The 20,601-nt window shown below is 48.2% G+C and overlaps 1 protein-coding gene across 11 annotated transcripts in view; it reads left to right on the top strand.

The window, feature by feature from the left end:
- Window positions 1–20,285, top strand: part of BRD1 (bromodomain containing 1) — a 56,037-nt gene extending 35,752 nt beyond the window's left edge. For 3 of the 11 annotated variants that reach the window (XM_070253563.1, XM_023630986.2, XM_023630985.2), the window contains 6 exons: window positions 1,017–1,514; window positions 8,773–8,908; window positions 9,360–9,487; window positions 10,695–10,804; window positions 11,127–11,281; window positions 19,074–20,285. In XM_070253563.1, the coding sequence (XP_070109664.1) occupies window positions 1,017–1,514; window positions 8,773–8,908; window positions 9,360–9,487; window positions 10,695–10,804; window positions 11,127–11,281; window positions 19,074–19,257 (1,211 nt within the window). In that variant the 3' untranslated portion in view covers window positions 19,258–20,285. 11 annotated transcript variants of the gene reach the window in all.
- Window positions 20,286–20,601: the final 316 nt, after the last annotated feature.

Raw genomic sequence — 20,601 nt, 5'->3', positions numbered from 1 at the left:
AAGATGACTTTGGAGTTAATATTTTTAACCTTACATATTTCAAATGGTTTTTGGGAAGTTTGCAGGTTTAATAGAATAAAAACTATACCTAGTGATGATATATACTTCTTAGGATCATTTAAATTGTTATTCTTGGTTTTATATCACTCGTCCTGTAGCCAGAATCAGTCTTCCTTGGAAGGAAACCACAGTGGCTTATCCCAGCTGGGTGTGACCTTGCTCACCAGCCCGCTTCCTCCCTGGAGGGCCTCCCCTCCAGGTGCTGGTGTCAGACAGACCAGCCTCCCAGGGCTGAGGGCTAAACGTCTGCTCCCTGTGGTTTTCAGACTTCTCATTATATTAGAAAATTTTGAAAGTCTTTTTTAAAGAGGTTAAGTAGTCTTCTTCCAAAGGCTGTTTTTTAAAGTCAGGTTTAAAAAGAAAGAACCTACATTATGGCCTTTCGGAATGTGGCATAGAAGTTAGTGTGTGCTGAGAACTGAGTGGGAAATCTTTCCTACTTTCCCTGGAGAAGTGTTCACAGCCACTCCCTACTCCCTGTTTTTGGCATCAACTTAGCAAACCCTGGTCAGAAATCAGATTTAAGTGTTTCCTTTTGTCTGCTAACCTTGTGGCCTGCGTCAGGACTGTGGGAATGCCCAGTTAGACCCCCTTAGTTACATGAAATGTCTTTTCTTCCTCAAGGTAAGTGAATTTTGATTGCAGAAATTGTCATGAACTCGAATGATGTATTTAATATTGGCGTATGCGAAGTGATCTTCTATGGTTGTTTATACACCTGGGCACTTGGACCTGGGTGCCACGCTCCCCAGTGTTTGGGGTTAGGGAAACGCACACAGTGTAGCCATGCCCCGGGGCCGGGCCACAGCGGCCCTCACTGCTTGCAGACAGTGTGTGTGATGCTTTGTTTCCTTAATTGAATTAGTATTTGGTGGACTTCACATTTATAGTAAGTTTTATAATAGATTTTTTTAATTATCAGTTTTCAAAAATCACTTTATTTATAATTTTTTCAGGAGATAAATCTCCCCCTAAACTTGAACCATCAGATGCATTACCTCTTCCTTCAAACTCGGAGACTAATTCAGAACCACCAACCCTCAAACCAGTAGAACTCAACCCAGAGCAGAGTAAACTATTCAAAAGAGTCACATTTGATAATGAATCACATAGCACTTGCACTCAGAGCGCACTGGTAATCGGACACCCTCCAGAGCCCACCCTCGCCAGTAGTGGCGATGCGCCGGCGGCGGCGGCCTCCGCAGTGGCGGAGCCATCAAGCGATGTAAACAGACGCACTTCTGTTCTCTTCTGCAAATCGAAAAGTGTAAGCCCCCCAAAGTCTGCCAAGAACACTGAAACCCAGCCAACTTCTCCTCAGCTAGGGACCAAAACCTTTTTGTCTGTAGTCCTTCCGAGGTTGGAGACTCTTCTGCAGCCAAGAAAAAGGTCGCGGAGCACCTGCGGCGACTCCGAGGTGGAGGAGGGGTCCCCGGGAAAGCGCCTGGACACAGGTAAATGCCACAGAGGCCTTGCCGCGCGTCCTCTTCTCCTGCAGGGGCTCCGGGCAGCGTTGTCGGGAGGTGCCACAGCTGCTTGTGCAGTTTACTGTCCAGAGTTCTCTTAATTTCAGGAAAGAAGACAGACAGTGCAGCTTTTCTTTGAAAAGTCCTAAAGCATAGGTCTGAGGTGGCGCCACTGGGGGTGGCTGTGGGCCAGGGTTGGCCTGGCATGGGTGCCTGAGCTCGACCCTTCCCTCTGGTCTTTTGGATACCAGGAGAGGCCTCAGAGCATAATTAGTACTTGGTCGTTTTTCACAGTGTGCATCCAGGTAAACTGGTGGTGTGTGAGAGGCTGCACCTGGTTTGTGGAACCCCCTGGTGGGGACATGCGCAGGAGTGACAGCATGGGGTTTGGGGGTGCCTCGGGGGGGGGGGGTCGGCTCTACTCTCCGCTGTGTCATGGGCCTCCCTTTCTGAAGATGGTGCCTGGGACCCTCTACAGGATTCTATCCTGGGGCCTTCTGAAGAGAGCACTTGGCCCAGTCGGTTAAAGATCCTTTTGACATTTTCTCACTGTTCCATGCAGCTTTGTTAGTACATATGTGACAAATTTTTATGGCCTGCTAAAACAACAGTGAAGGTGTCTCTCATTTACTACTAAGCTTTTATAACTTAAATTTAATTAATTTGCCAAGAAGTTCCCCATGCATGTGTTATATCAGTAGCATTTTCACGGAATTTCCTCTGTGCTAAGTTTGAAGGAAGCCGTGTGCTCTTTCACGGCCTCTGTTTATAACCTTTCAGATTAAAGCCGAGGAGGCTCTGAGCTGGTTGAATTAGCAGGACTGTTTGTCATCTGCGCCTGTTTGGTGATGGCCGTGCCTCTGAGAGGTGGTGGGGTTGCGTCTCTGACACGTCCTCTTGGGGGTGTATGTGAGTGGGTTTGTCCTATTGTGGCTCCGGGCCTGGCCGTCTGCTGGAGCTGGACAGAGAGCCGTACGTTTCTTCTTCCGGCCCTGCGAGCGTTAGGGCAGCTTCTCGTGCCTTTCAGGCGGGAGCACGTGGGTCTGGGGGGCCCTGGCCTTATCTTCTGGGGTGGCAGCGAGTGAATCCCTGTCCTGGAGCCCTGCCAGGACAGGGTCAGGTGGGTGGCTGGTGGTGGGGGTAGCCCCGCCCAGGGCCATCTGTTTCTCCCCTCCGCCCATTGAGTCTGAAGTGTCTCTGGAGGAGTTGGAGCTCCTGGAGGTCTTTACGCCCAGCTGTGTTTCTGCATGTCAGCAAACAGTTCATTCTTTTTGTTGCCAAAGTCGTTTCCCATAAATTTCATTTTAACGTGTAGGAAACTTTTGTGCATAGAATTAATTTTATAGAAATTCTCTACTTACGTATGTCTATTTTGATGGATTGATACCAGGTTGGAGTTTTTTAAATAATTTGTTGAAGCCTTTTTTGTTTCGTTTTCTAAAATAATACAAAGCGACTTCAGTGTTCCATAGGATATAGATAGAAATATAGATGGAGCTTATTTCAGTTCTTGAGAATTCCCCTTAATGACACCGTGGCCTTTCTTAGCCAAATTTAGTGGAAGACTCTTTCCACTTGTTTTTTAAGCGTACTGACAAGTCCCAGCAATTAGGAGTGGGCGGAAAGTCAGTGTGTGTTGTGCTCTGGGCCCCAGGGCCTATCTGGTTAGTGATAGCTCTGAGCGCCAGGCCCTGGCCAGTGCTCTCCCCTGTCTGGGGTGCCCACCCCACACCAGAGCTCTGACCACCCTGTCGGCAGCATGAGTGCGGGGCATGGTTGGTCCAGGGCCCCCCCCCGTGAAGTGGATGTCTGAGAATAATCTGCCAGGCCCCATGGTGGCCTTCACCTGACCAGTTGGTCCTGCTGGGACTGTGGCCACCTGTGGGCCTCCAGCTGTTGGTGAGGTTCCACTAGCCTGGCGGTCATGACTTTCAGGGGCCTCTTGGTCTTACTCACCAAACATAAAAATAAAGTGCCCCCTCCTTCCACTTTTCCCCTTCTGAGTGGAGGATTCTGCAGGCTTTTGGTGGCGGCGGTGAGTCTTACGTGGAGGTTTTACCGCAGGCCTCCAGTGAGTGGGTGTCTGGAGGAGCGCCTGCACCTTTGATCTTTTTGAAGTGGAGGCTTCTGCTTTCTTGTTCCAGAATGGCCCTAGACTCAGTGGATGCCTACTGAGTCCTAGCGTTCTCCTGTATGCCCGGAGCCTTAGTAGCATTAGGATCCACTTGGCGCTCAGGCACAGGGCTGGTGCCACCTGGCGTGTCCCTCCTGGCACCCCTTACTGGCCTTGATTTTGCCCGGGCCTCCCGGTGCTCTCTGCATGTTCCGGGTTTCTTGCTCTGAGCTGCAGTCTTCGCAGTCTGAGGATTTGAAGTATTCTGAACTTTGCTGTTTTCCCAGAGATTCATCTGTGTGCTCTGCCTTGTGGGGCATTCTCTGGTGTTCCACAGTGTGCTGTAGGGTTTCCAAGTTAGAGTGAAAACAGATTTGTTCATTCTGAGACGCCAGCCCCGCTGTGGGTCCTTCCTGCTCTCGCGGTATTGGAAGCACCCATGGGTGAAGTGTGCAGTGCTTCTTGCCCTCATGGAGGGTTAGCGCAACTACCCTGCTCGTCCTGTGGTCACATCTTGTAGAGCCTGCACTGTCTCCTGGCTTCCTTCTTCCATGACCACTGACTGACTTCCAATGATGAGTAAATCAGGCCAGAACTTCTGTGCTACTGGTCTCTTCTCTTGAGACTCCTCCGTGATTCCTGTTGTCACTGGCGGGGCCTGTGTGGGAGAGAGGGAGAGTCTTTTGTGTCCTTAGGCTGTTCAGGGAGGAGGCTGGTCTGTTGGTGCCTTTCAGTCAGACTAAATGGCTTTTTCGCTGTTTTCCAGGTTCTCATTTTAACTACTAACATGCTGGGTAGTTCACTCTTTGGATCCTAATTATTTTCTCTTACTCAACTTGGACTGGAGCTCTGCTAAGCGGTCATTTTGGAGCGCAGAGAGATCGCTGCATCCTTGCATTTCACGTAATTCTTGTGGATAACGTTGGAAGCATCAGTTCAGCCATCCTCCAAACAAACACAAACACCAACACTTGGAGGAGACCTGCCCCACCCCACCCACCCCTTCTGTAAGTCAGAGCCAGACGCCCACAGGAGGACCGCGCAGGTGCATGAGGACCGCCGGCACCCTCCTCGAGCTGGCAGGATGCTTCCTCGGCCCCTCCTGTGGATAGGTGTGACCGATGCAGAGGGAAGCCTTAGAGTCAAGTGCTCGGAGAGCCTGCTGCATCCACAGATGACTTACGTGGACAGAGATTCTGATCCTGCCCTTGGCCGGCACAGAACCGGGCCTGAGATGACCAGGGGATCTGGGTTGGGGCACCCGGGCTCAGGAAGGAACTCTGCACACTCCACACGGCCCGGCTGGAAGATCTCTCCCTCGGTTGTTAGCATCTTTGTTTCCCAGTTTCTCCCTGATCTCCCTTCTCTTTCCTTTATTGCCTCCTGGTCGTCCCCCGTGGATAATTGAGCAGCGGCAGCTCTGTCTCTCTGGTCACCATGCCCAGCGCCTGCCTCAGCGAGCAGAAGTCTTGTCCGTGGGACTGGAGGCGTCCCCTGCCAGGTGTCCTGTGTGAGCCTTCCCTGCCACTGCTGCATCTTCTTGGAGCTGGTCTAGGCAAAATCAGGGTGGTTGGGTTCTTCATATTTGCTGTGTTTTTGTGTTTTTATCGAAAGGTTGAAAAATGCACAAGAAATGCATTTATATTGCCAATAGTAAAAATAAAAACGTGTAACAAACTAATGGGCATGCCCCACCGCTCCGAGAGGCCGAGTGCAGTCATGGTGCCCGTGGCCTCTGACGCTGACCCCACATCTGTCCTGTGTCATCAGGGTCAGCAGGAGCCAAGTGGCAGCCTGGGTGGTGCTGGGAGCGCTTACGTCCACACCACGTGGCCCCGGGTGCACGGCGGCGGCGAGTGCGGCCGTCTCCTTACCTTACCTTACCTTGCCTTGCCTCTTGCCGAGCTGCCATCCAGAAGGTTCTTCAAGGCCCAGCAAGGGCGTGGTGGGTGTGGACCCTGGCCATCTGTCACACCTGTGGAAGCACTTGGGACTTCTTGCTGCCTGGTGGGTGTGAGCTATGCAGGGTGGAGGTCCCAGCCTTGGGAAGCCATTACTGATGGGTGTCTCGGGAAGGCCTGGAACGGCCTTGATGGTTGGGGAGTCAGGCCAGGATGCTCTTGGCTCTGTGGGTCGTGCCTTTAGGGGCAGAGAAGGAGCATTAGTGTTTGCTGCTGTCTCCTTACTAAGAAGTCCTCATGGTGCTACCTGTCACGGGGCTGGGCTGAGTCTTGAATGCCCTGTGTGGAGAGGCAGCTCTCGCGTTGGAGGGCATTGGCTTTTTCCTGATAGCCACCTTGTCTTGTAATTTGTTTTTCATTGTGTGCTAACTTTACTCTCAGTGTTTAAAAGACTACCTTGTGCTAAGATGGTTGCTGAGAGTACGCTCTGCTCTGTGCAGGGTTGTGGTGAGGGGTTCGGGCGCTGCATGGAAGCTTGCTGTTCGTGAATGGCCTGTGGGCTCCCCTCTGTGCAGACCTCCAGAACCTGCCTGCCTGCGTGTCATATCATGTCCTTGCAGGGTCTCCAGTGTGTGGCCTGGTGGGCTCCCTGAGCCACAGCTGGCAGGCAATGTTTGCATAGGGAGCCCATTGGGAGGGGCCAGTGAGGGAGCAGGGGGAGGTCACAGCAGGAGGGTCATGGCTGAGGGCTGGGCGGCCCCTCAGAGCCCGTTGCTGTTGTGGGGTCCTGCTCTGGCCATAGCGGCCTCATGCTGCTGGGCTTGTCTGTGGGCCTGCCACTTAGTAGGTGCTCAGTGACATTTCACAGGTAGCACGTGAGAAACCGTGTATGTGAATAACTCGTCACACTGGGTGTGTGTGTCCTCTACCTAAGTCCTTAGGACGGTGAGAGGGGGACGTGACCATTCTCTTTAATTTCTCAGATGGAAGATTTGCCCTGCATTTTAATCGTTTCCCCTTAGTGTCACTTGTGGAGCCTGGCTTCAGGTGGTGGTTGTCACCAAGCACATTGTGCAGATCACACCTCTTCCATTCTCCTAGTGGACATCTCGAGTGTGGCTGCGCTCCATGCTTTACTGCCAGGTCTCCTTTCTCCCCAGGTGCCAGGTGTGTCTGTAACGGGCACTGCCTGCTCTTCTCTTGCTTTTCCCAGCGGCCACCATCTGCTGCGGGATGGGGAGGAGCCAGTTGTGGATGCTGGACCCTGTTCATCCCTCAGTCAGGCTCTTCCCTGTCACAGGTGGTGAGACTCATCCATCACTTTTCTTGAAAGGCCTCCTTGTTTGGGAAGTCACAGGGGTGTTAGATGTGGGTGGCTTCGTGGTTCTGCCTCCTTTTCGCCTGGACTGTTGCCACAGCGTGTGTCTGGACCCGGCCCGGCGTTGGTGATGTCCTGGGGCTGCCCCCGAGGGTGCAGGTGTGGCCTTATAGCCTCGCTGGTCCTGGGCACCTGATGTGCACCTGCCTGACTGCACCCTTCTCTCACGCCCAGGTCCTGTGTCCTGGTTCTGTCCGTCTGGGTTGGGTGCGCTGTCTCTGACTTGCCTGACTCAGATTTGGGGGTCTCTCTGCTCTTGGGAGATCCCAGTGGGCCTGGATGGCACCTTCTGTGCCCTCCTGAGAATGGTCAGCCTCCGAGGACCCTGGGGGTTGAGATGCAGGGCCTTGTCCCTCACTCCCCGTTTTCCCCACCTGCTGTAAAGGGACTGCAGGTGGTTCATCTGTGTTCAAGGGTGATAGGAGCTTGCCAGGTCTCAGCCCTATGTTGTCAGCTCGACTGCTGGATTTTATGGGCCTGCTTTTTTCAAGACTGTTTGGTAAACTCTTATAACACCCCTGACTATCTGCAATTAGTTCTTGTAAGTATGAATTAGGTTTAAAATAAAAACACTAAGTTTTTCTTAAGGCCAGTGGTGTTACGTCCAACAGAAATGGAGCGGGCTGTCCAATGAATTTACTTAAAAATGCATAGCTTCGGTCTGTTCAGGGAGCAGCAAAACCCGTCCAGTTTCCACATTTTTATTTCTTAAGACGCTGCCATCAAAGTTTATTCACCTCCCTTATTTAAAAGTGAGTCATATTCATTGAGAAAATATGGAAAAGCATATAAAGCAGATCAAAAACCCCTGTAATCTGGCCACCCAGATTCAAGACAAATTCGAAGAAAGAAATTTAAAAATTTTTTAAGCAGAGGGAATGGGATTCATTTTTGGGGAAAAAAAATTATTCACAGCCCTCCAGCTGTGGCCCCTGGAGGGAGCAGGCTGGGCCCAGCGGCGTGGCACTCGCCTACAGCTCGCTGTGTCTCTGTGGGAGAGGTTTCTGCTTCGGGCGTCATCCTTGCCTACTGAGATGTCGGAGGGAGGGAGACCTGTGGCTTTTCAGGGGAAGATGCGTGGTTTGGCTTTGAGATCTGCTTTGATTAAGATGCTCCCACACTGAGATGGTGAGATTGTGTCTTATTCAGCTACTTAGAATGTTTGAAAACCAGTGATGTCTACCTTCCCGGTGCAGCGGTGCCGGCCCACCCCATGGGTGTGGTGCCTGTAGTTTTGGACCTTCCAGACATGGTGGCCTAGGTTAATGAGATGCTCATTTTTTGTTTTAAACTGTTTTTGAGGTTCATGTTAATACTTTTCTTTTGAAAGAAGATTTTTTCTTATACCGGCTGTTCCCACTGAAGCTCCTCTGCATGAATCCTCTCTTGGTGATGGTCTGACTCCTTAATGAGGTGGCCCCCATGTGGCCTAGACTTGGAGGGGCCTCATCCAGATGTGGCTCATTCCCCAGTGTGGACTAGATCAACAAGTGTGCAGAATCCATTGATTTAGGAAGGAATACCTGGATGCCCCTTTCTTTGTCTTGGGGGAACCTATTTAAAAATTTTTGCTTTTTTAAGGAGAACACCTTTAGACAAGTGTTCTCTGAACTAGTTGGATTTGAATTTATTATAATTTGCTATCTTTATTTCATTCCACAAGTGCTTCTCCATCTCCTGTGTTTTAAGCTCTCTGCTGGGTGCTGGGGGCTGTGGGGTGAAAAAAAAGATGCTGTCTGACCTGGTGTATGAATCGTCCTTGTACAGCCTATCCCAAGGTCAGAGAGGATGGTCGCGCTTGGAGCAGTGGCTCTGACAGAGCTGAGCTCAGGTGCCTGCGTGCCTGTGTTGCAGGTCTCACCAATGGCTTTGGGGGTGCGAGGAGCGAGCAGGAGCTGGGCGGCGCCCCGGGGAGGAAAGCAGCACCCCGACGACGCTGTGCCTCCGAGTCCAGCATCTCCTCCAGCAGCAGCCCGCTCTGTGACTCGAGGTGGGTACACAGTCCTCATGCCTCCCCCACGTGGCTCCCCTGCCCCACCACAGGCCCTGGCCTGGGGAGGGGTGTGTGTATTCTGACCTTTAGGGGCAGTTTCCTGTGTGTTATATATTAATCTTCTTTGTAGAATTTAACCAGGAATAGAAAACATTCTACATAAAAAATTAACAATTTTTGAATCTATAGTTACATTTATACTTTGTCTTTTCCTCCCAAAGCCTTGCCTTTATCAAAACGGCGGCAAGCACAGCCCTGCTCGTCTGCCCTGTGGAGGCCACTTTGTAGCTGGGGGTCCTGCGGCCCCAGGCTTGCTGGGCACAACCTGCTTCATGTGGGTTGCTGTGGGGCTCTTGGCTCAGCCCCCGCAGTGTCCGGCCCTGGGGCTGCAGATTGGGCAGTGAGGAAGGAGCCACTTTCTGACGCAGCTGTGCTTTTCCTCCTGAAGTCTTAGTGCGCCCAGGTGTGGCCGTGGCAAGCCTGCCCTGGTGCGTAGACACACGCTGGAGGACCGCAGCCAGCTCATCTCCTGCATCGAGAATGGGAACTACGCCAGGGCGGCCAGGATCGCAGCCGGTGAGTTCACACTCACGCCACTCTTCCAGAAGGCAGCACGTCAGGCCATCGGCGCCCATGTGGCCTCTGTGGTTATGTCCGCCTCAAAGCTGAGCTCTGCCCCTCCCCCTGGGGTTTCTCTGGTGTCAGTGGAGCTCCCTCTCGGAAGGGCACGGCTGCAGTCTGTGCACTGAGCTGGATGGGGCCTGCGGGCCGGAGTCCTTGTAGCCACTGCTGGGGGCTGTGAGAGGACAGTGACGATTTTGTCCTGCAGTTTATCGTTTTCTGTGCAGAAAACTCAGCTCTAAATGGTTGCTGGGCATCAGACACTGTCAAGGCCACCCAATGTTTGTTTAGGCTCATCTGTCATTTGCAACCAAGTGTGGGCCTCAGGGTGGTGGTTCCTCAAGTTTCAGCATTAGAGGCAGGTGAGGGAGGGCCCCACTAAGCTGGGCCGCTGGGGCTTGGGGTTGGTGGGAGCAGCTCTTGCTGCAGGCAGCACCTGTGCTGTGCGGGGGTGTTGGGGCAGAAGCACGAAGCAAGAAGGGCAGGGCCACGGCGAGGAGTGACACAGGAGAGTTCTGAGCAGAGAGAGGCCCATCAACATGGCCTTGAACTTTGTCCTTGCCTGAGTGGAGACTGGGCTGGGGGCCAGGCAAGACCTCCATCACTAGGACATCGATGTGGTAGGCTTCTGAGCGAGGTCTCCAAGTCAGGCGAGGCTCCGTGCTGGGTCAGGTGGGCAAGGCGGGTGGGGAGGGCACAGTAGGCGGTGGTTCTGTGGAGGGAGCCAGGGCTCTAGTTTTAAATTTGGGGTGTCGGTTGCAGAGATGTAGTGGGGGGCCCTTTCCTTGGAGATTGGCAGGGGGGACTAAGGAAGGGGAAGACACTGGGAATCTGGAGGTTGGAGGCCCTGGGGAGGGGTGTGAGGAAGCTCTCGAACTAGGCTATGGGTTATGCAGTGTTGCAGCAGCAGAGGGGTGTGGAGGCTCCAGACACCCACAGAAGGGCAGAGGGGCCGTCTCTCTGCCTCCCCCAGTCCTGTGTACCCTCAGGCTGGGGCCAGGTGCATCCGTGACCATCCTGCTACTTGGGAGGTGGCTGCAGGGGGACAACTTGCGTCTGGCTTGGGGTGGCCCCACATGTTCATGGCCATGTCGAGTTCTGGGGGTGGGGGAGCTCTGCCTGCCTTCTGATTACTCACTTTCTCTGCTCCTTCTTTCCCCAGAGGTTGGTCAGAACAGCATGTGGATTTCAACCGATGCTGCGGCCTCCGTTCTCGAGCCCCTGAAAGTTGTGTGGGCCAAGTGCAGCGGCTACCCCTCGTACCCAGCCCTGGTGAGCCATGGGACAAGCAGATCATGGGGCCGGGATCCCAGTTGGCACACCTCATGGAGGCTGTATCTCTGGGTCGGGCATGGGGTTGGTGCTGCTGCTCTGTGGGGAGCAGAGGCGCTGAGCAGCATGGCCCTGTGCTCCAAGCTCCAGAGACATCCTGCCATTGTTGTGGGGATGCGTGTCCTGAGAGACCTGCGTGTTGGAATGTCAGGGTGTCCGTAGGGTTCCTTCAAAACCCACCTCAGCTTGGGGCTGGAGACTTCCTTCAGGGGCATGGTGTACGAGTGCTCAGACATGACCCACGTGTGCTCTCCCTTGGCAGATTATTGACCCCAAGATGCCACGCGTGCCTGGCCACCACAATGGAGTCACCATCCCGGCCCCGCCGTTGGACGTGCTGAAGATCGGTGAGCACATGCAGACCAAGGCAGATGAGAAGCTCTTCCTCGTTCTCTTCTTCGATAATAAGAGGAGCTGGTGAGTGCAGGTGTCCAGGCTTGCAGGAATGGGCCCTGGGCTCCATGGCACGTGGGGCCTGGGCGTCTGTGCAGATGCTGCAGGATCAGTGTGTACTTGTGTTCTGACGTCTGCTGCCATGTCATCATAAACCTAAGCATGGAGAGGGGTGTGAGCAGCCGGGCCCTGCAGGTGCTTGCCGACATTTAAGGTGGGGGCTCTACTGCCAGCCCAGCCCCCTTGGGGACAGGGGGTGAGTGCTGAGCACCCAGCCAGATCTCTGTTCCTACAGCTCTTCTTCCTGCCTGGATCCCACTGGCCATGCCTCGTCTCTTCATTTCTTACCTGTGTGGGTCCATGTAGTACTTATAGGCTTCAGTGGGCTTCCTACCTAGTGCTCTGCTAGGGTTCCCTGCTTTGGGCCTCCCTTGCCCATAGTGCCTTGGGCCCCCGACATGCTGTGGTTCAGACCCTGACCCCCTTGAGTGTAGGCTGCATTTGGCTGTCTGTGCATGCAGAAGGAGCCGTCACCACAGCACCTCCAGCTCTGAAAACTCATGATGCTGGTGGCGGGGGCCCCAGGCGATTTTGACTTAGGTTCTCTGCCCCTCAGAACTGGGCGTTCTCTTCGCCTGAGGCTGTTTGGCAAGGAGTGGCTGCGTGGCCTGTCGGAGGGCAAAGGTGCTTCATTACACCTTGTGGAGCCAGCTGTGCGTGGCCTGTCTGAGGAGATGCATGCCCTGCCACCCTCTAGGGTGGGGCTGCCCCCTGGAACCCACCAGCATTGGCATGTGTGGTGGTATTAATAGCCGCGTCCCCATCTTTCTCCTCACGCTGACCTTCTCCTAGTCAGACCCAGACAGAGGTTCACGCCGGGCTTTGTCCAGTCTGATGGCCAGCAGCCCCACTGCTGGGTCCCCTGCTGCTCTCTTGGGGTCTCACTGTGTGAGTCTTGGTGTGCACATATATACTTGTGTGCACATATCTCTGCACACGTCTTGTGTGAGTGCGTGCCCATACGCACGTATACATGTGTGCATGTGTTGGTGTGTGCATATGTCTGTGAACATGTGTGAGTGTGTCTGCGTGCACATATATATGTCTGTGCATGTGTTGTATGTGTTGGTTTTCGCAGACATATACATGGGGGTGTCTACTGGCATGTTCCTTTGCTTGTCTTATGTGGCCCTTAGTGGTCACTCAGGAAAGGTGGATGACTGACAGGGTGTGCCTGCCTCCCACCGGCCTCCAGGACACAGTGGCCCCTTGGGAAGTCTTGGGGAGGAGAGGAGGTAACAACCTGGTTCTTGTACCTTCCCTGAACCCCTGTGCCCCAGAGGTGTGGCAGAAAAGTTGGGCAGGGGTTTTCCCAGAGCTTCTCTTCCCGCCCTTCGCCCCACAGTGCCTGATGTCATCTGGAGGGCCCTGTGTTGTTACATTACCCCATGAAGTGTGTGGAAGTTACCGAGCGGGCAGTTCTTATTGTTCCCATCTTTTTCCTTTTTTTTCCCTCACCCAGGATCTGAACCTGCAAACCCTGGGCCACCGAAGCGGGGCATGCAAGGGTTACTTTTATTTTTTATATCCTTAGCCCTAGTGCAGTGTTTGGCACAATATAGGCACTGGTTAAATAGTTATTGATTGAACTAGTGTTAGCGTTGTACCTTATATATAGTATAGGTGTATACTGAAGAGACTGATTTTAAAATCGGAGTTGTAAAGCCTTCAGAATTCCTTCTGAATTCTGTTTAAATATGTTACAAGTTTGAATTAGAAAATATTTTGAAAGTAAGTTTATCATCACTCAAATTGGTCTTTCAAAGTAAATATTCTGTGCCATAATAAATAACTCATTTGTAGTTTATTCGTTTGTATTACAATGATTAAAGCTTTAAGTGGCCTTAACCTTTTTTTTAACTTTTTATTGAGATTATGATAGTTTACAACCTTGTGAAATTTCAGTTGTACGTTATTGTCTGTCAGTCGTGTTGTAGGTGCACCCCTTCACCCTTTGTGCCCACCCACACCCCCCCTTTCCCCTGGTAGCCACTAATCTGTTCTCTTTGTCCACATGTTTAACTTCCTCATATGAGTGGAGTCATACAGAGATTGTCTTTCTCTATCTGGCTTATTTCACTTAACATAATTCCCTCAAGGTCCATCCATGTTGTTGTGAATGGGATGATTTTATTCTTTTCTATGGCTGAGTAGTATTCCATTGTATAAATATACCATATCTTCTTTTTCCAGTCATCAGTTGATGGGCACTTAGGTTGCTTCCACATCTTGGGTATTGTAAATAATGTTGCAGTGAACGTTGGGGTGCATGGGACTTTTGGAATTGCTGACTTCAAGTTCTTTGGATAGATACGCAGTAGTGGGATGGCTGGGTCATATGGTATTTCTACTTTTAATTTTTTGAGAAATCTCCATACTGTTTTCCATAGTGGCTGCACCAGTTTGCATTCCCACCAGCAGTGTATGAGGGTTCCTTTTTCTCCACAACCTCTCCAACATTGGTTACTTTTTGTTTTGGTTATTTTTGCCATTCTAATGGGTGTAAGGTGATATCTTAGTGTAGTTTTGATTTGCATTCCCCTGATGATCAGTGATGATGAACATCTTTTCATGTGCCTATTGGCCATCTGGATATCTTCTTTGGAGAAATATCTTTTCATGTCCCCTGCCCATTTTTTGATTGGGTTGTTTGATTTTTTGTTGTTGAGTTGTGTGAGTTCTTTATATATTATGGAGATTAACCCTTTGTCAGATACATGACTTGCAAATATTTTTTCCCAATTGGTGGGTGGTTTTTTTGTTTCAATCTTGTTTTCCCTTGCCTTGAAGAAGCTTTTTAGTCTGGTGAAGTACCATTTGTTTATTCTTTCTATTGTTTCCCTTGTCTGAGAAGACATGGTGTCCGAAAAGATCCTTTTAATACTGATGTCAAAGAGTGTACTGCCCAAATTTTCTTCTAGAAGCCTTACAGTTTCAGGTCTTACCTTTAGGTCTTTGATCCATTTTGAGTTTATTTTGGTGAATGGTGAAAAAGAATGGTCAATTTTCATTCTTTACATGTGGCTTTCCAGTTTTCCCAGCACCATTTGTTGAAGAGACTTTCTTTTCTCCATTGTAGGCCCTCAGCTCCTTTGTGGAAGATTAGCTGTCCGTAGATGTGCGGTTTTATTTCTGGGCTTTCAATTCTGTTCCATTGATCTGTGTGCCTGTTTTTGTACTAGTACCATGCTGGTTTGATCACTATGGCTTTGTAGTATGTTTTGAAGTCAGGGGTTGTGATGCCTCCAGCTTTGTTCTTTTTTCTCAGGATTGCTTTAGCAATTCGGGGTCTTTTGTTGCCCCATATGAATTTTAGGATTCTTTGTTCTATTTCTGTAAAGAATGTCATTGGGATTCTGATTGGGATTGCGTTGAATCTGTCAATTGCTTTAGGTAGTATGAACATTTTAACTATGTTTATTCTTCCAATCCATGTGCATGGAACGTCTTTCCATCTCTTTATGTCATCATCAATTTCTTTCAGGAAAGTCTTGTAGTTTTCGTTGTATAGGTCTTTCACTTCCTTAGTTAAATTCACCCCAATGTATTTTATTCTTTTTGTTGCGATTGTGAATGGTATTGTGTTCTTGAGTTCTTTTTCTGTTAGTTCGTTATTAGAGTTTAGAAATGCTACTGATTTACGTAAGTTGATTTTATACCCTGCAACTTTGCTGTAGTTGTTGATTATTTCTGATAGTTTTCCAATGGATTCTTTGGGGTTTTCTATATATAAGATCACGTCGTCTACAAAGAGTGAGAGTTTCACTTCTTCCCTCCCTATTTGGATTCCTTTTATTCCTTTCTCTTGCCTAATTGCTCTTGTCAAAACGTCCAGTACTATGTTGAATAAGAGTGGTGATAGTGGGCATCCTTGTCTCGTTCCTGTTTTCAGGGGGATGGCCCTCAGTTTTTGCTCATTGAGTATGATATTGGCTGTGGCTTTTTCATATATGGCCTTTATTATGTTGAGGTAATTTCCTTCTATCTCCATTTTGGCAAGAGTTTTTATCATAAATGGCTGTTGGATCTTGTCAAATGCTTTCTCTGCATCTATTGAGATGATCATGTGGTTTTTATTCCTCAGTTTGTTGATGTGGTGTATCCGTTGATTGATTTGCGGATGTTGAACCATCTCTGTGTCCCTGGTATGAATCCCACTTAGTTATGATGTATGATCCTTTTGATGTATTGCTGAATTCAAGTTGCCAAAATTTTGTTGGAAATTTTTGCGTCTATATTCATCAGCGATATTGGCCTGTAGTTCTCCTTTTTTGTATCATCCTTGTCAGGCTTTGGTATCAGCGTGATGTTGACCTCGTAGAATGTGTTAGGAAGTGTCCATCCTCCCTAATTTTTTGGAATAGCTTGAAAAGTATAGGTATTAAATCCTCTCTGAAAGTTTAATAGAATTCCCCAGGAAAGCCATCTGGTCCTGGGCTTTTATTCTTTGGGATGCTTTTGATTGCTGTTTCAATCTCTTTCCTTGTGATTGGTCTGTTCAAATTGTCTGCTTCTTCTTGACTAAGCTTTGGGAGATTGTAGGAGTCCAAGAATTTATCCATTACCTCTAGGTTATCCATTTTGTGGCATATAGTTTTTCGTAGTATTCTCTTAGAATCTGTTGTGTTTCTGCGGTATCCATTGTTTCTCCTCTTTCATTTCTAATTTTGTTTGTCTGAGCTGTGTCTTTTTTTCTTTGTAAGTCTGGCTAGGGGTTAGTCAATTTTATTTATCTTCTCAAAGAACCAGCTCTTTGTTTCGTTGATCCCTTCTACTGCCTTTTTCGTTTCAATAGCATTTATTTCTGCTCTAATTTTTATTATTTCTCTCCTTCTGCTGACTTTGGCCTTTGTTTGTTCCTCTTTCTCTAATTCAGTTAGGTTCAATTTGAGGTTGCTTATTTGGGATTTTTCTTGTTTGTTAAGGTGTACCTGTATTGCGATCAATTTCCCTCTTAATATAGCTTTTGCTGTATCCCGTATGAGTTGGTATGGCATGTTATCATTTACATTTGTCTCCAGATGTTTTTTGATTGCTTCTTTAATTTCTTCAATGATCCATTGCTTGTTCAATAGCATGTTGTTTAGTCTCCCTATCTTTGTCCCTTTCTCAGCTTTTTTCTTTTAATTAATTTCTAGCTTTATGGCATCATGATCGGAGAAGATGCTTGTTACTATTTCAATTTTTTTAAATTTATAGAGGCTTGCCTTGTTTCCCAACATATGGTCTATCCTTGAGAATGTTCCGTGCGCAGTTGAGAAGAATGTGTATTCTGCTGTTTTTGGATGGAGTGTTCTATATATGTCTATTAAGTCCAACTGTTTTAGCTTTTTGTTTAATTCCACTGTTTCCTTGTTGATTTTCTGTCTATCTTCTTTTAGGTTTGTTAATAGTTGCTTTATGAACTTTGGTGCTCCTGTGTTGGGTGCATAGATATTTATAAGCGTTGTTTCTTCTTGATGGATTGTCCCTTTGATCACTATATATTGCTCATCTGTGTCTCTCTTTACCTGCCTTATCTTGAAATCTACTTTGTCTGATATAAGTATTGCGACACCTGTTTTCTTTTGTTTGCCGTTAGCTTGTAGTATCGTCTTCCATCCCTTCACTCTGAGCCTGTATTTGTCATTGGAGCTGAGATGTGTTTCCTGGAGGCAACAAATTGTTGGATCTTGTTCTTTAATCCATCTTGCCACTCTGTGTCTTTTTATTGGAGAGTTCAATCCGTTTACATTGAGGGTGATTATTGATGCATGAGGGCTTAATGCTGCCATTCTGTCGCTCGTTTTCTGGTTTTCCTGCATTTCCTTTGTTTCTCGTCCTGTGTGATTTGGTCTACCCATTGACTTCTGTAGTTTCTTATGCTGTGTTTCTTAGTTTTTTCCTTATTTATTTTTTGTGTCTCTGTTCTGCTGTTTAGTTTAGTCGCTACCCTGAAGTTTGTATTCAGAATCTCGTGCATAACATAGTCCATTTTCTCATGGCCTCTTATTTCTGTAGTCTAAACTGACTCAGTCCCTTTCCTCCTCCCCTCCTAAGTTACTATTTTCATATCTTCTTCCAACGTGTGTGGTGAGTTTGTGGTTAAAGTGACAAGATTGTCTTTGTTTTTGGTGTTTTCCTTCCCTTTAGCCTAATGCTGTAGTTGAAGATTTGCTATCCTATTCTGATTCTGTTTGTCTCCTTACCTTGTGTTTTGTGACCCCTTTCTCCCTTTTTTTCTTTTTTCAGGTATGAAGGCCTTCTTGAGGATTTTGCGGGGGGGGTGGGTGGTCTTGTGGCTGCGAAGTCCCTTAGCCTCTGTTTGTCTGGGAAAGATTTAATTTCTCCCTCACATCTGAAGGATGTTTTTGCTGGGTAGAGTATTCTTGGCTGAAGATTTTTATCTTTTAAAATTTTGAATATGTCATTCCATTCCTTCCCAGCTTGTAAGGTTTCTGCAGAGAAATCTTCTGAAAGTCTGATAGGGGTTCCTTCGTAGGTTATTTTCTTCTGCCTTGCTGCCCTGAGAATTCTTTCTTTGTCATTCATTTTTGCCAGTTTTACTACTAGATGCCTTGCAGTAGGTCTTTTTACATTGACAAATCTAGGAGATCTGAAAGCGTCCTCCACACGCATTTCCCTTTCATTCCCTAGATTTGGGAAGTTCTCTGCTGTTATTTCTGTGAGCACGCTTTCTGCTCCATTCTCCTTCTCTTCACCTTCTTGGATATGTATAATTGTTTTGTTGCATTTCCTCATTGAGTCAGATAGTTCTCGGAGATTTTCTTCATTTCTTTTTAGTCTCAGTTCTCTCTCCTCCTCTGTCTGGAGCAATTCAACTTGTCTATCTTCTTTTATGCTGATTTGCTCCTCTATGGGGTCCACACGAGCATTCAGGGAATCCATGTTTTGTTTTATCTCTTCCATTATGTCTTTCATCCCTAGTATTTCTCATTGATTCTCCTTTGCAGTTTCAATCTCTTTTGTGAAGTAGCTCCTGAACTCGTTGAATTGTTTCTCTATATTCTCTTTTACCTCATTGAGTTTTTTGACGATAGCTATTCTGAATTCATTGTCATTTAGTTTACTTATTTCTGAGCCTCAGGACAGAATTCTGGGTATTTATTGTTTTCTCTCTGGTCTGGAGTTTTGATGAACTCCCTGATGCTGGAAGAATGGGGTTTTACCATTGTGATATTATTCGGTTGCAGTTACAGCCTGTCGCCACTGGATGGGGGTCAGGAGCTGCGTATTCTGAGCCCTCCACCCTCAGCCGAGATGGCGCAGCACAACGTGGGTGGGGGGTGGGGAGCTTTCTCTTGTGCACAGACCCAGGTTTCCCAATCAGCTCTCACTGTCTCATCTCCTAGGGTCCTAGTTTGATAAGGTCACCCCACTCGGAAGCTTTCACCTCCATTAGAGGGCTTCCCTCTAGGCTGCAAGGGCGCTAGGGAGTCCTGGGCGATCCCGTGGATGTGTGACCCCTCCCTCGCTCATTCCCTCCTGGCACCTCCTGCAGCAGTGATCCCAGTCTCTAGGGGAGAGAGTGGAGATCTCTCTTACTCTGTTCCAGCTCCTCCGTGGGGGGCTCCAGCCTCTCTGCCCTCTGTCATGTGGCTGCTGTGACTCTCCAAGGATTCCTGTGCTATTAGGATATTTTCTGGTGGAATATGGTTTCTCCTTTTTGTTGTATGTTGAAGGGGAGAGAGTCACAGGTAAGCTCACTCTGCTATGATGCTGACGTCACTCCTCCATCTTTTTTTCTTTTAAAAAGGCAATGGCTCCCCAAGTCCAAAATGGTTCCCCTTGGTATTGACGAGACAATAGACAAGTTAAAAATGATGGAAGGGAGGAACTCCAGCATCCGAAAGGCCGTCAGGATCGCCTTCGACCGTGCCATGAACCACCTGAGCCGTGTGCATGGGGAGCCAGCCAGCGACCTCAGTGACATTGACTGACGTCACCTCTGCGGCCTTGTCCATAGTGTTGATAAGTGTACATATTTGTATATTGTTCAAAACTTAACTTATTCTGATTTTTAGGCGTAGTTCTTTAATTCTTTTGCCCTGGGGAGGTGGGGGAGGTTTTATTTCCAAGTTTTCTATGAAACCATCCCCGTCTGGGCACTCTGTGAATGGCGTGGGCGCGTCTTCCAAGCGCGACTCTGTGCCCATCACAGGTCACACCGGAGGGTGCTGCTTATGTCACTTTCTTTGATCTGTAGCTTTTTTTTGAAAGACTTTTGAATGTTTAATAATTTTGTAAATCATACTCTTTACACAGAGTACCACTTATTTAATAAGACGGGATGTAAATTTACAATGACAAATGTGTATTTTAAGAAAGAAAATGACGTTATTTTGAAGGTACTTTGTGGAAAGAGGTGAAGAATAAATTTATGCCGTGTACATCATTTGCAAATCACCAAAAACACTCCGCCGCCCCCGTGAGGGCCGGGCGGGCGCTTCCTCTGGGTGTTGCCATCCTCCTTCCCTCCCTCTTCCGCTGCCTCCTCCTCTTCCTCCTTGTCCACCCGCCAGCCTCTGCCCGTCCACCCCAGCCTCCCATGGGTGTGCCTCCCAGCGGATTATTTATTGTAGAAAGTGTATTCATTTGCTTTATAATGAAAGATAAATTTGCAAAAATATATTGATATGCATTTTTATACAGGCACATAAAAATTCAGCTTGCTTTGGGAGCAGGATGTGTTGGTTGTTGTATAAATGACTGGCTGTGTGTTCTTTGATTTTGTAACTTGTAATCTTTTGTTTACAATGAGGGGCTTTCTGTAACTTGTTTTAATTTAGAACTCTTTGGTAGCAATAGAAACTTTGGATACATTTTTGTATGGTACATGTGATGTATATAGAATTAGTACTTTATTTTTATTTTTAAGAGGTAAAGCATTATGTTAGGGGAAAAGGTAGGGTGGGTTTCCAAAATTTCATTTTTTATATTAAAAAATAAAGTGAAGATTTGGACAGTGTGGCCATTTTATTCCTGTATGAGCGGAACGCTTGGCGGGGGTGTGCCTGGAGGCTGGGAGAGGGCGAGGATCCCCGTGGCCTGTCCCCAGCCAGCTCATCGAGGCGTGTGACATGCCTTCATCTTAAGATTTTCATGGGATGGCATTATTTATTATTTTACCTAATCATATTTTTATTTCAAAGTAATAGTTTAAAGTCTTTAAATGTTTCCTTTTCAGTCTCCGTTGTTTGTAATATCTCCATAGAAACTTGGAAATAAAACATCTGCCTTTGCTAGTTTGGTCCTGTGTCTGAAAGACGCTTTCTCTCTGCTGT

This window comes from Equus caballus, chromosome 28 (genome assembly GCF_041296265.1).
Source record: "Equus caballus isolate H_3958 breed thoroughbred chromosome 28, TB-T2T, whole genome shotgun sequence".
NCBI lineage: Eukaryota > Metazoa > Chordata > Mammalia > Perissodactyla > Equidae > Equus > Equus caballus.
This window is presented reverse-complemented; position numbering and strand designations above follow the sequence as displayed.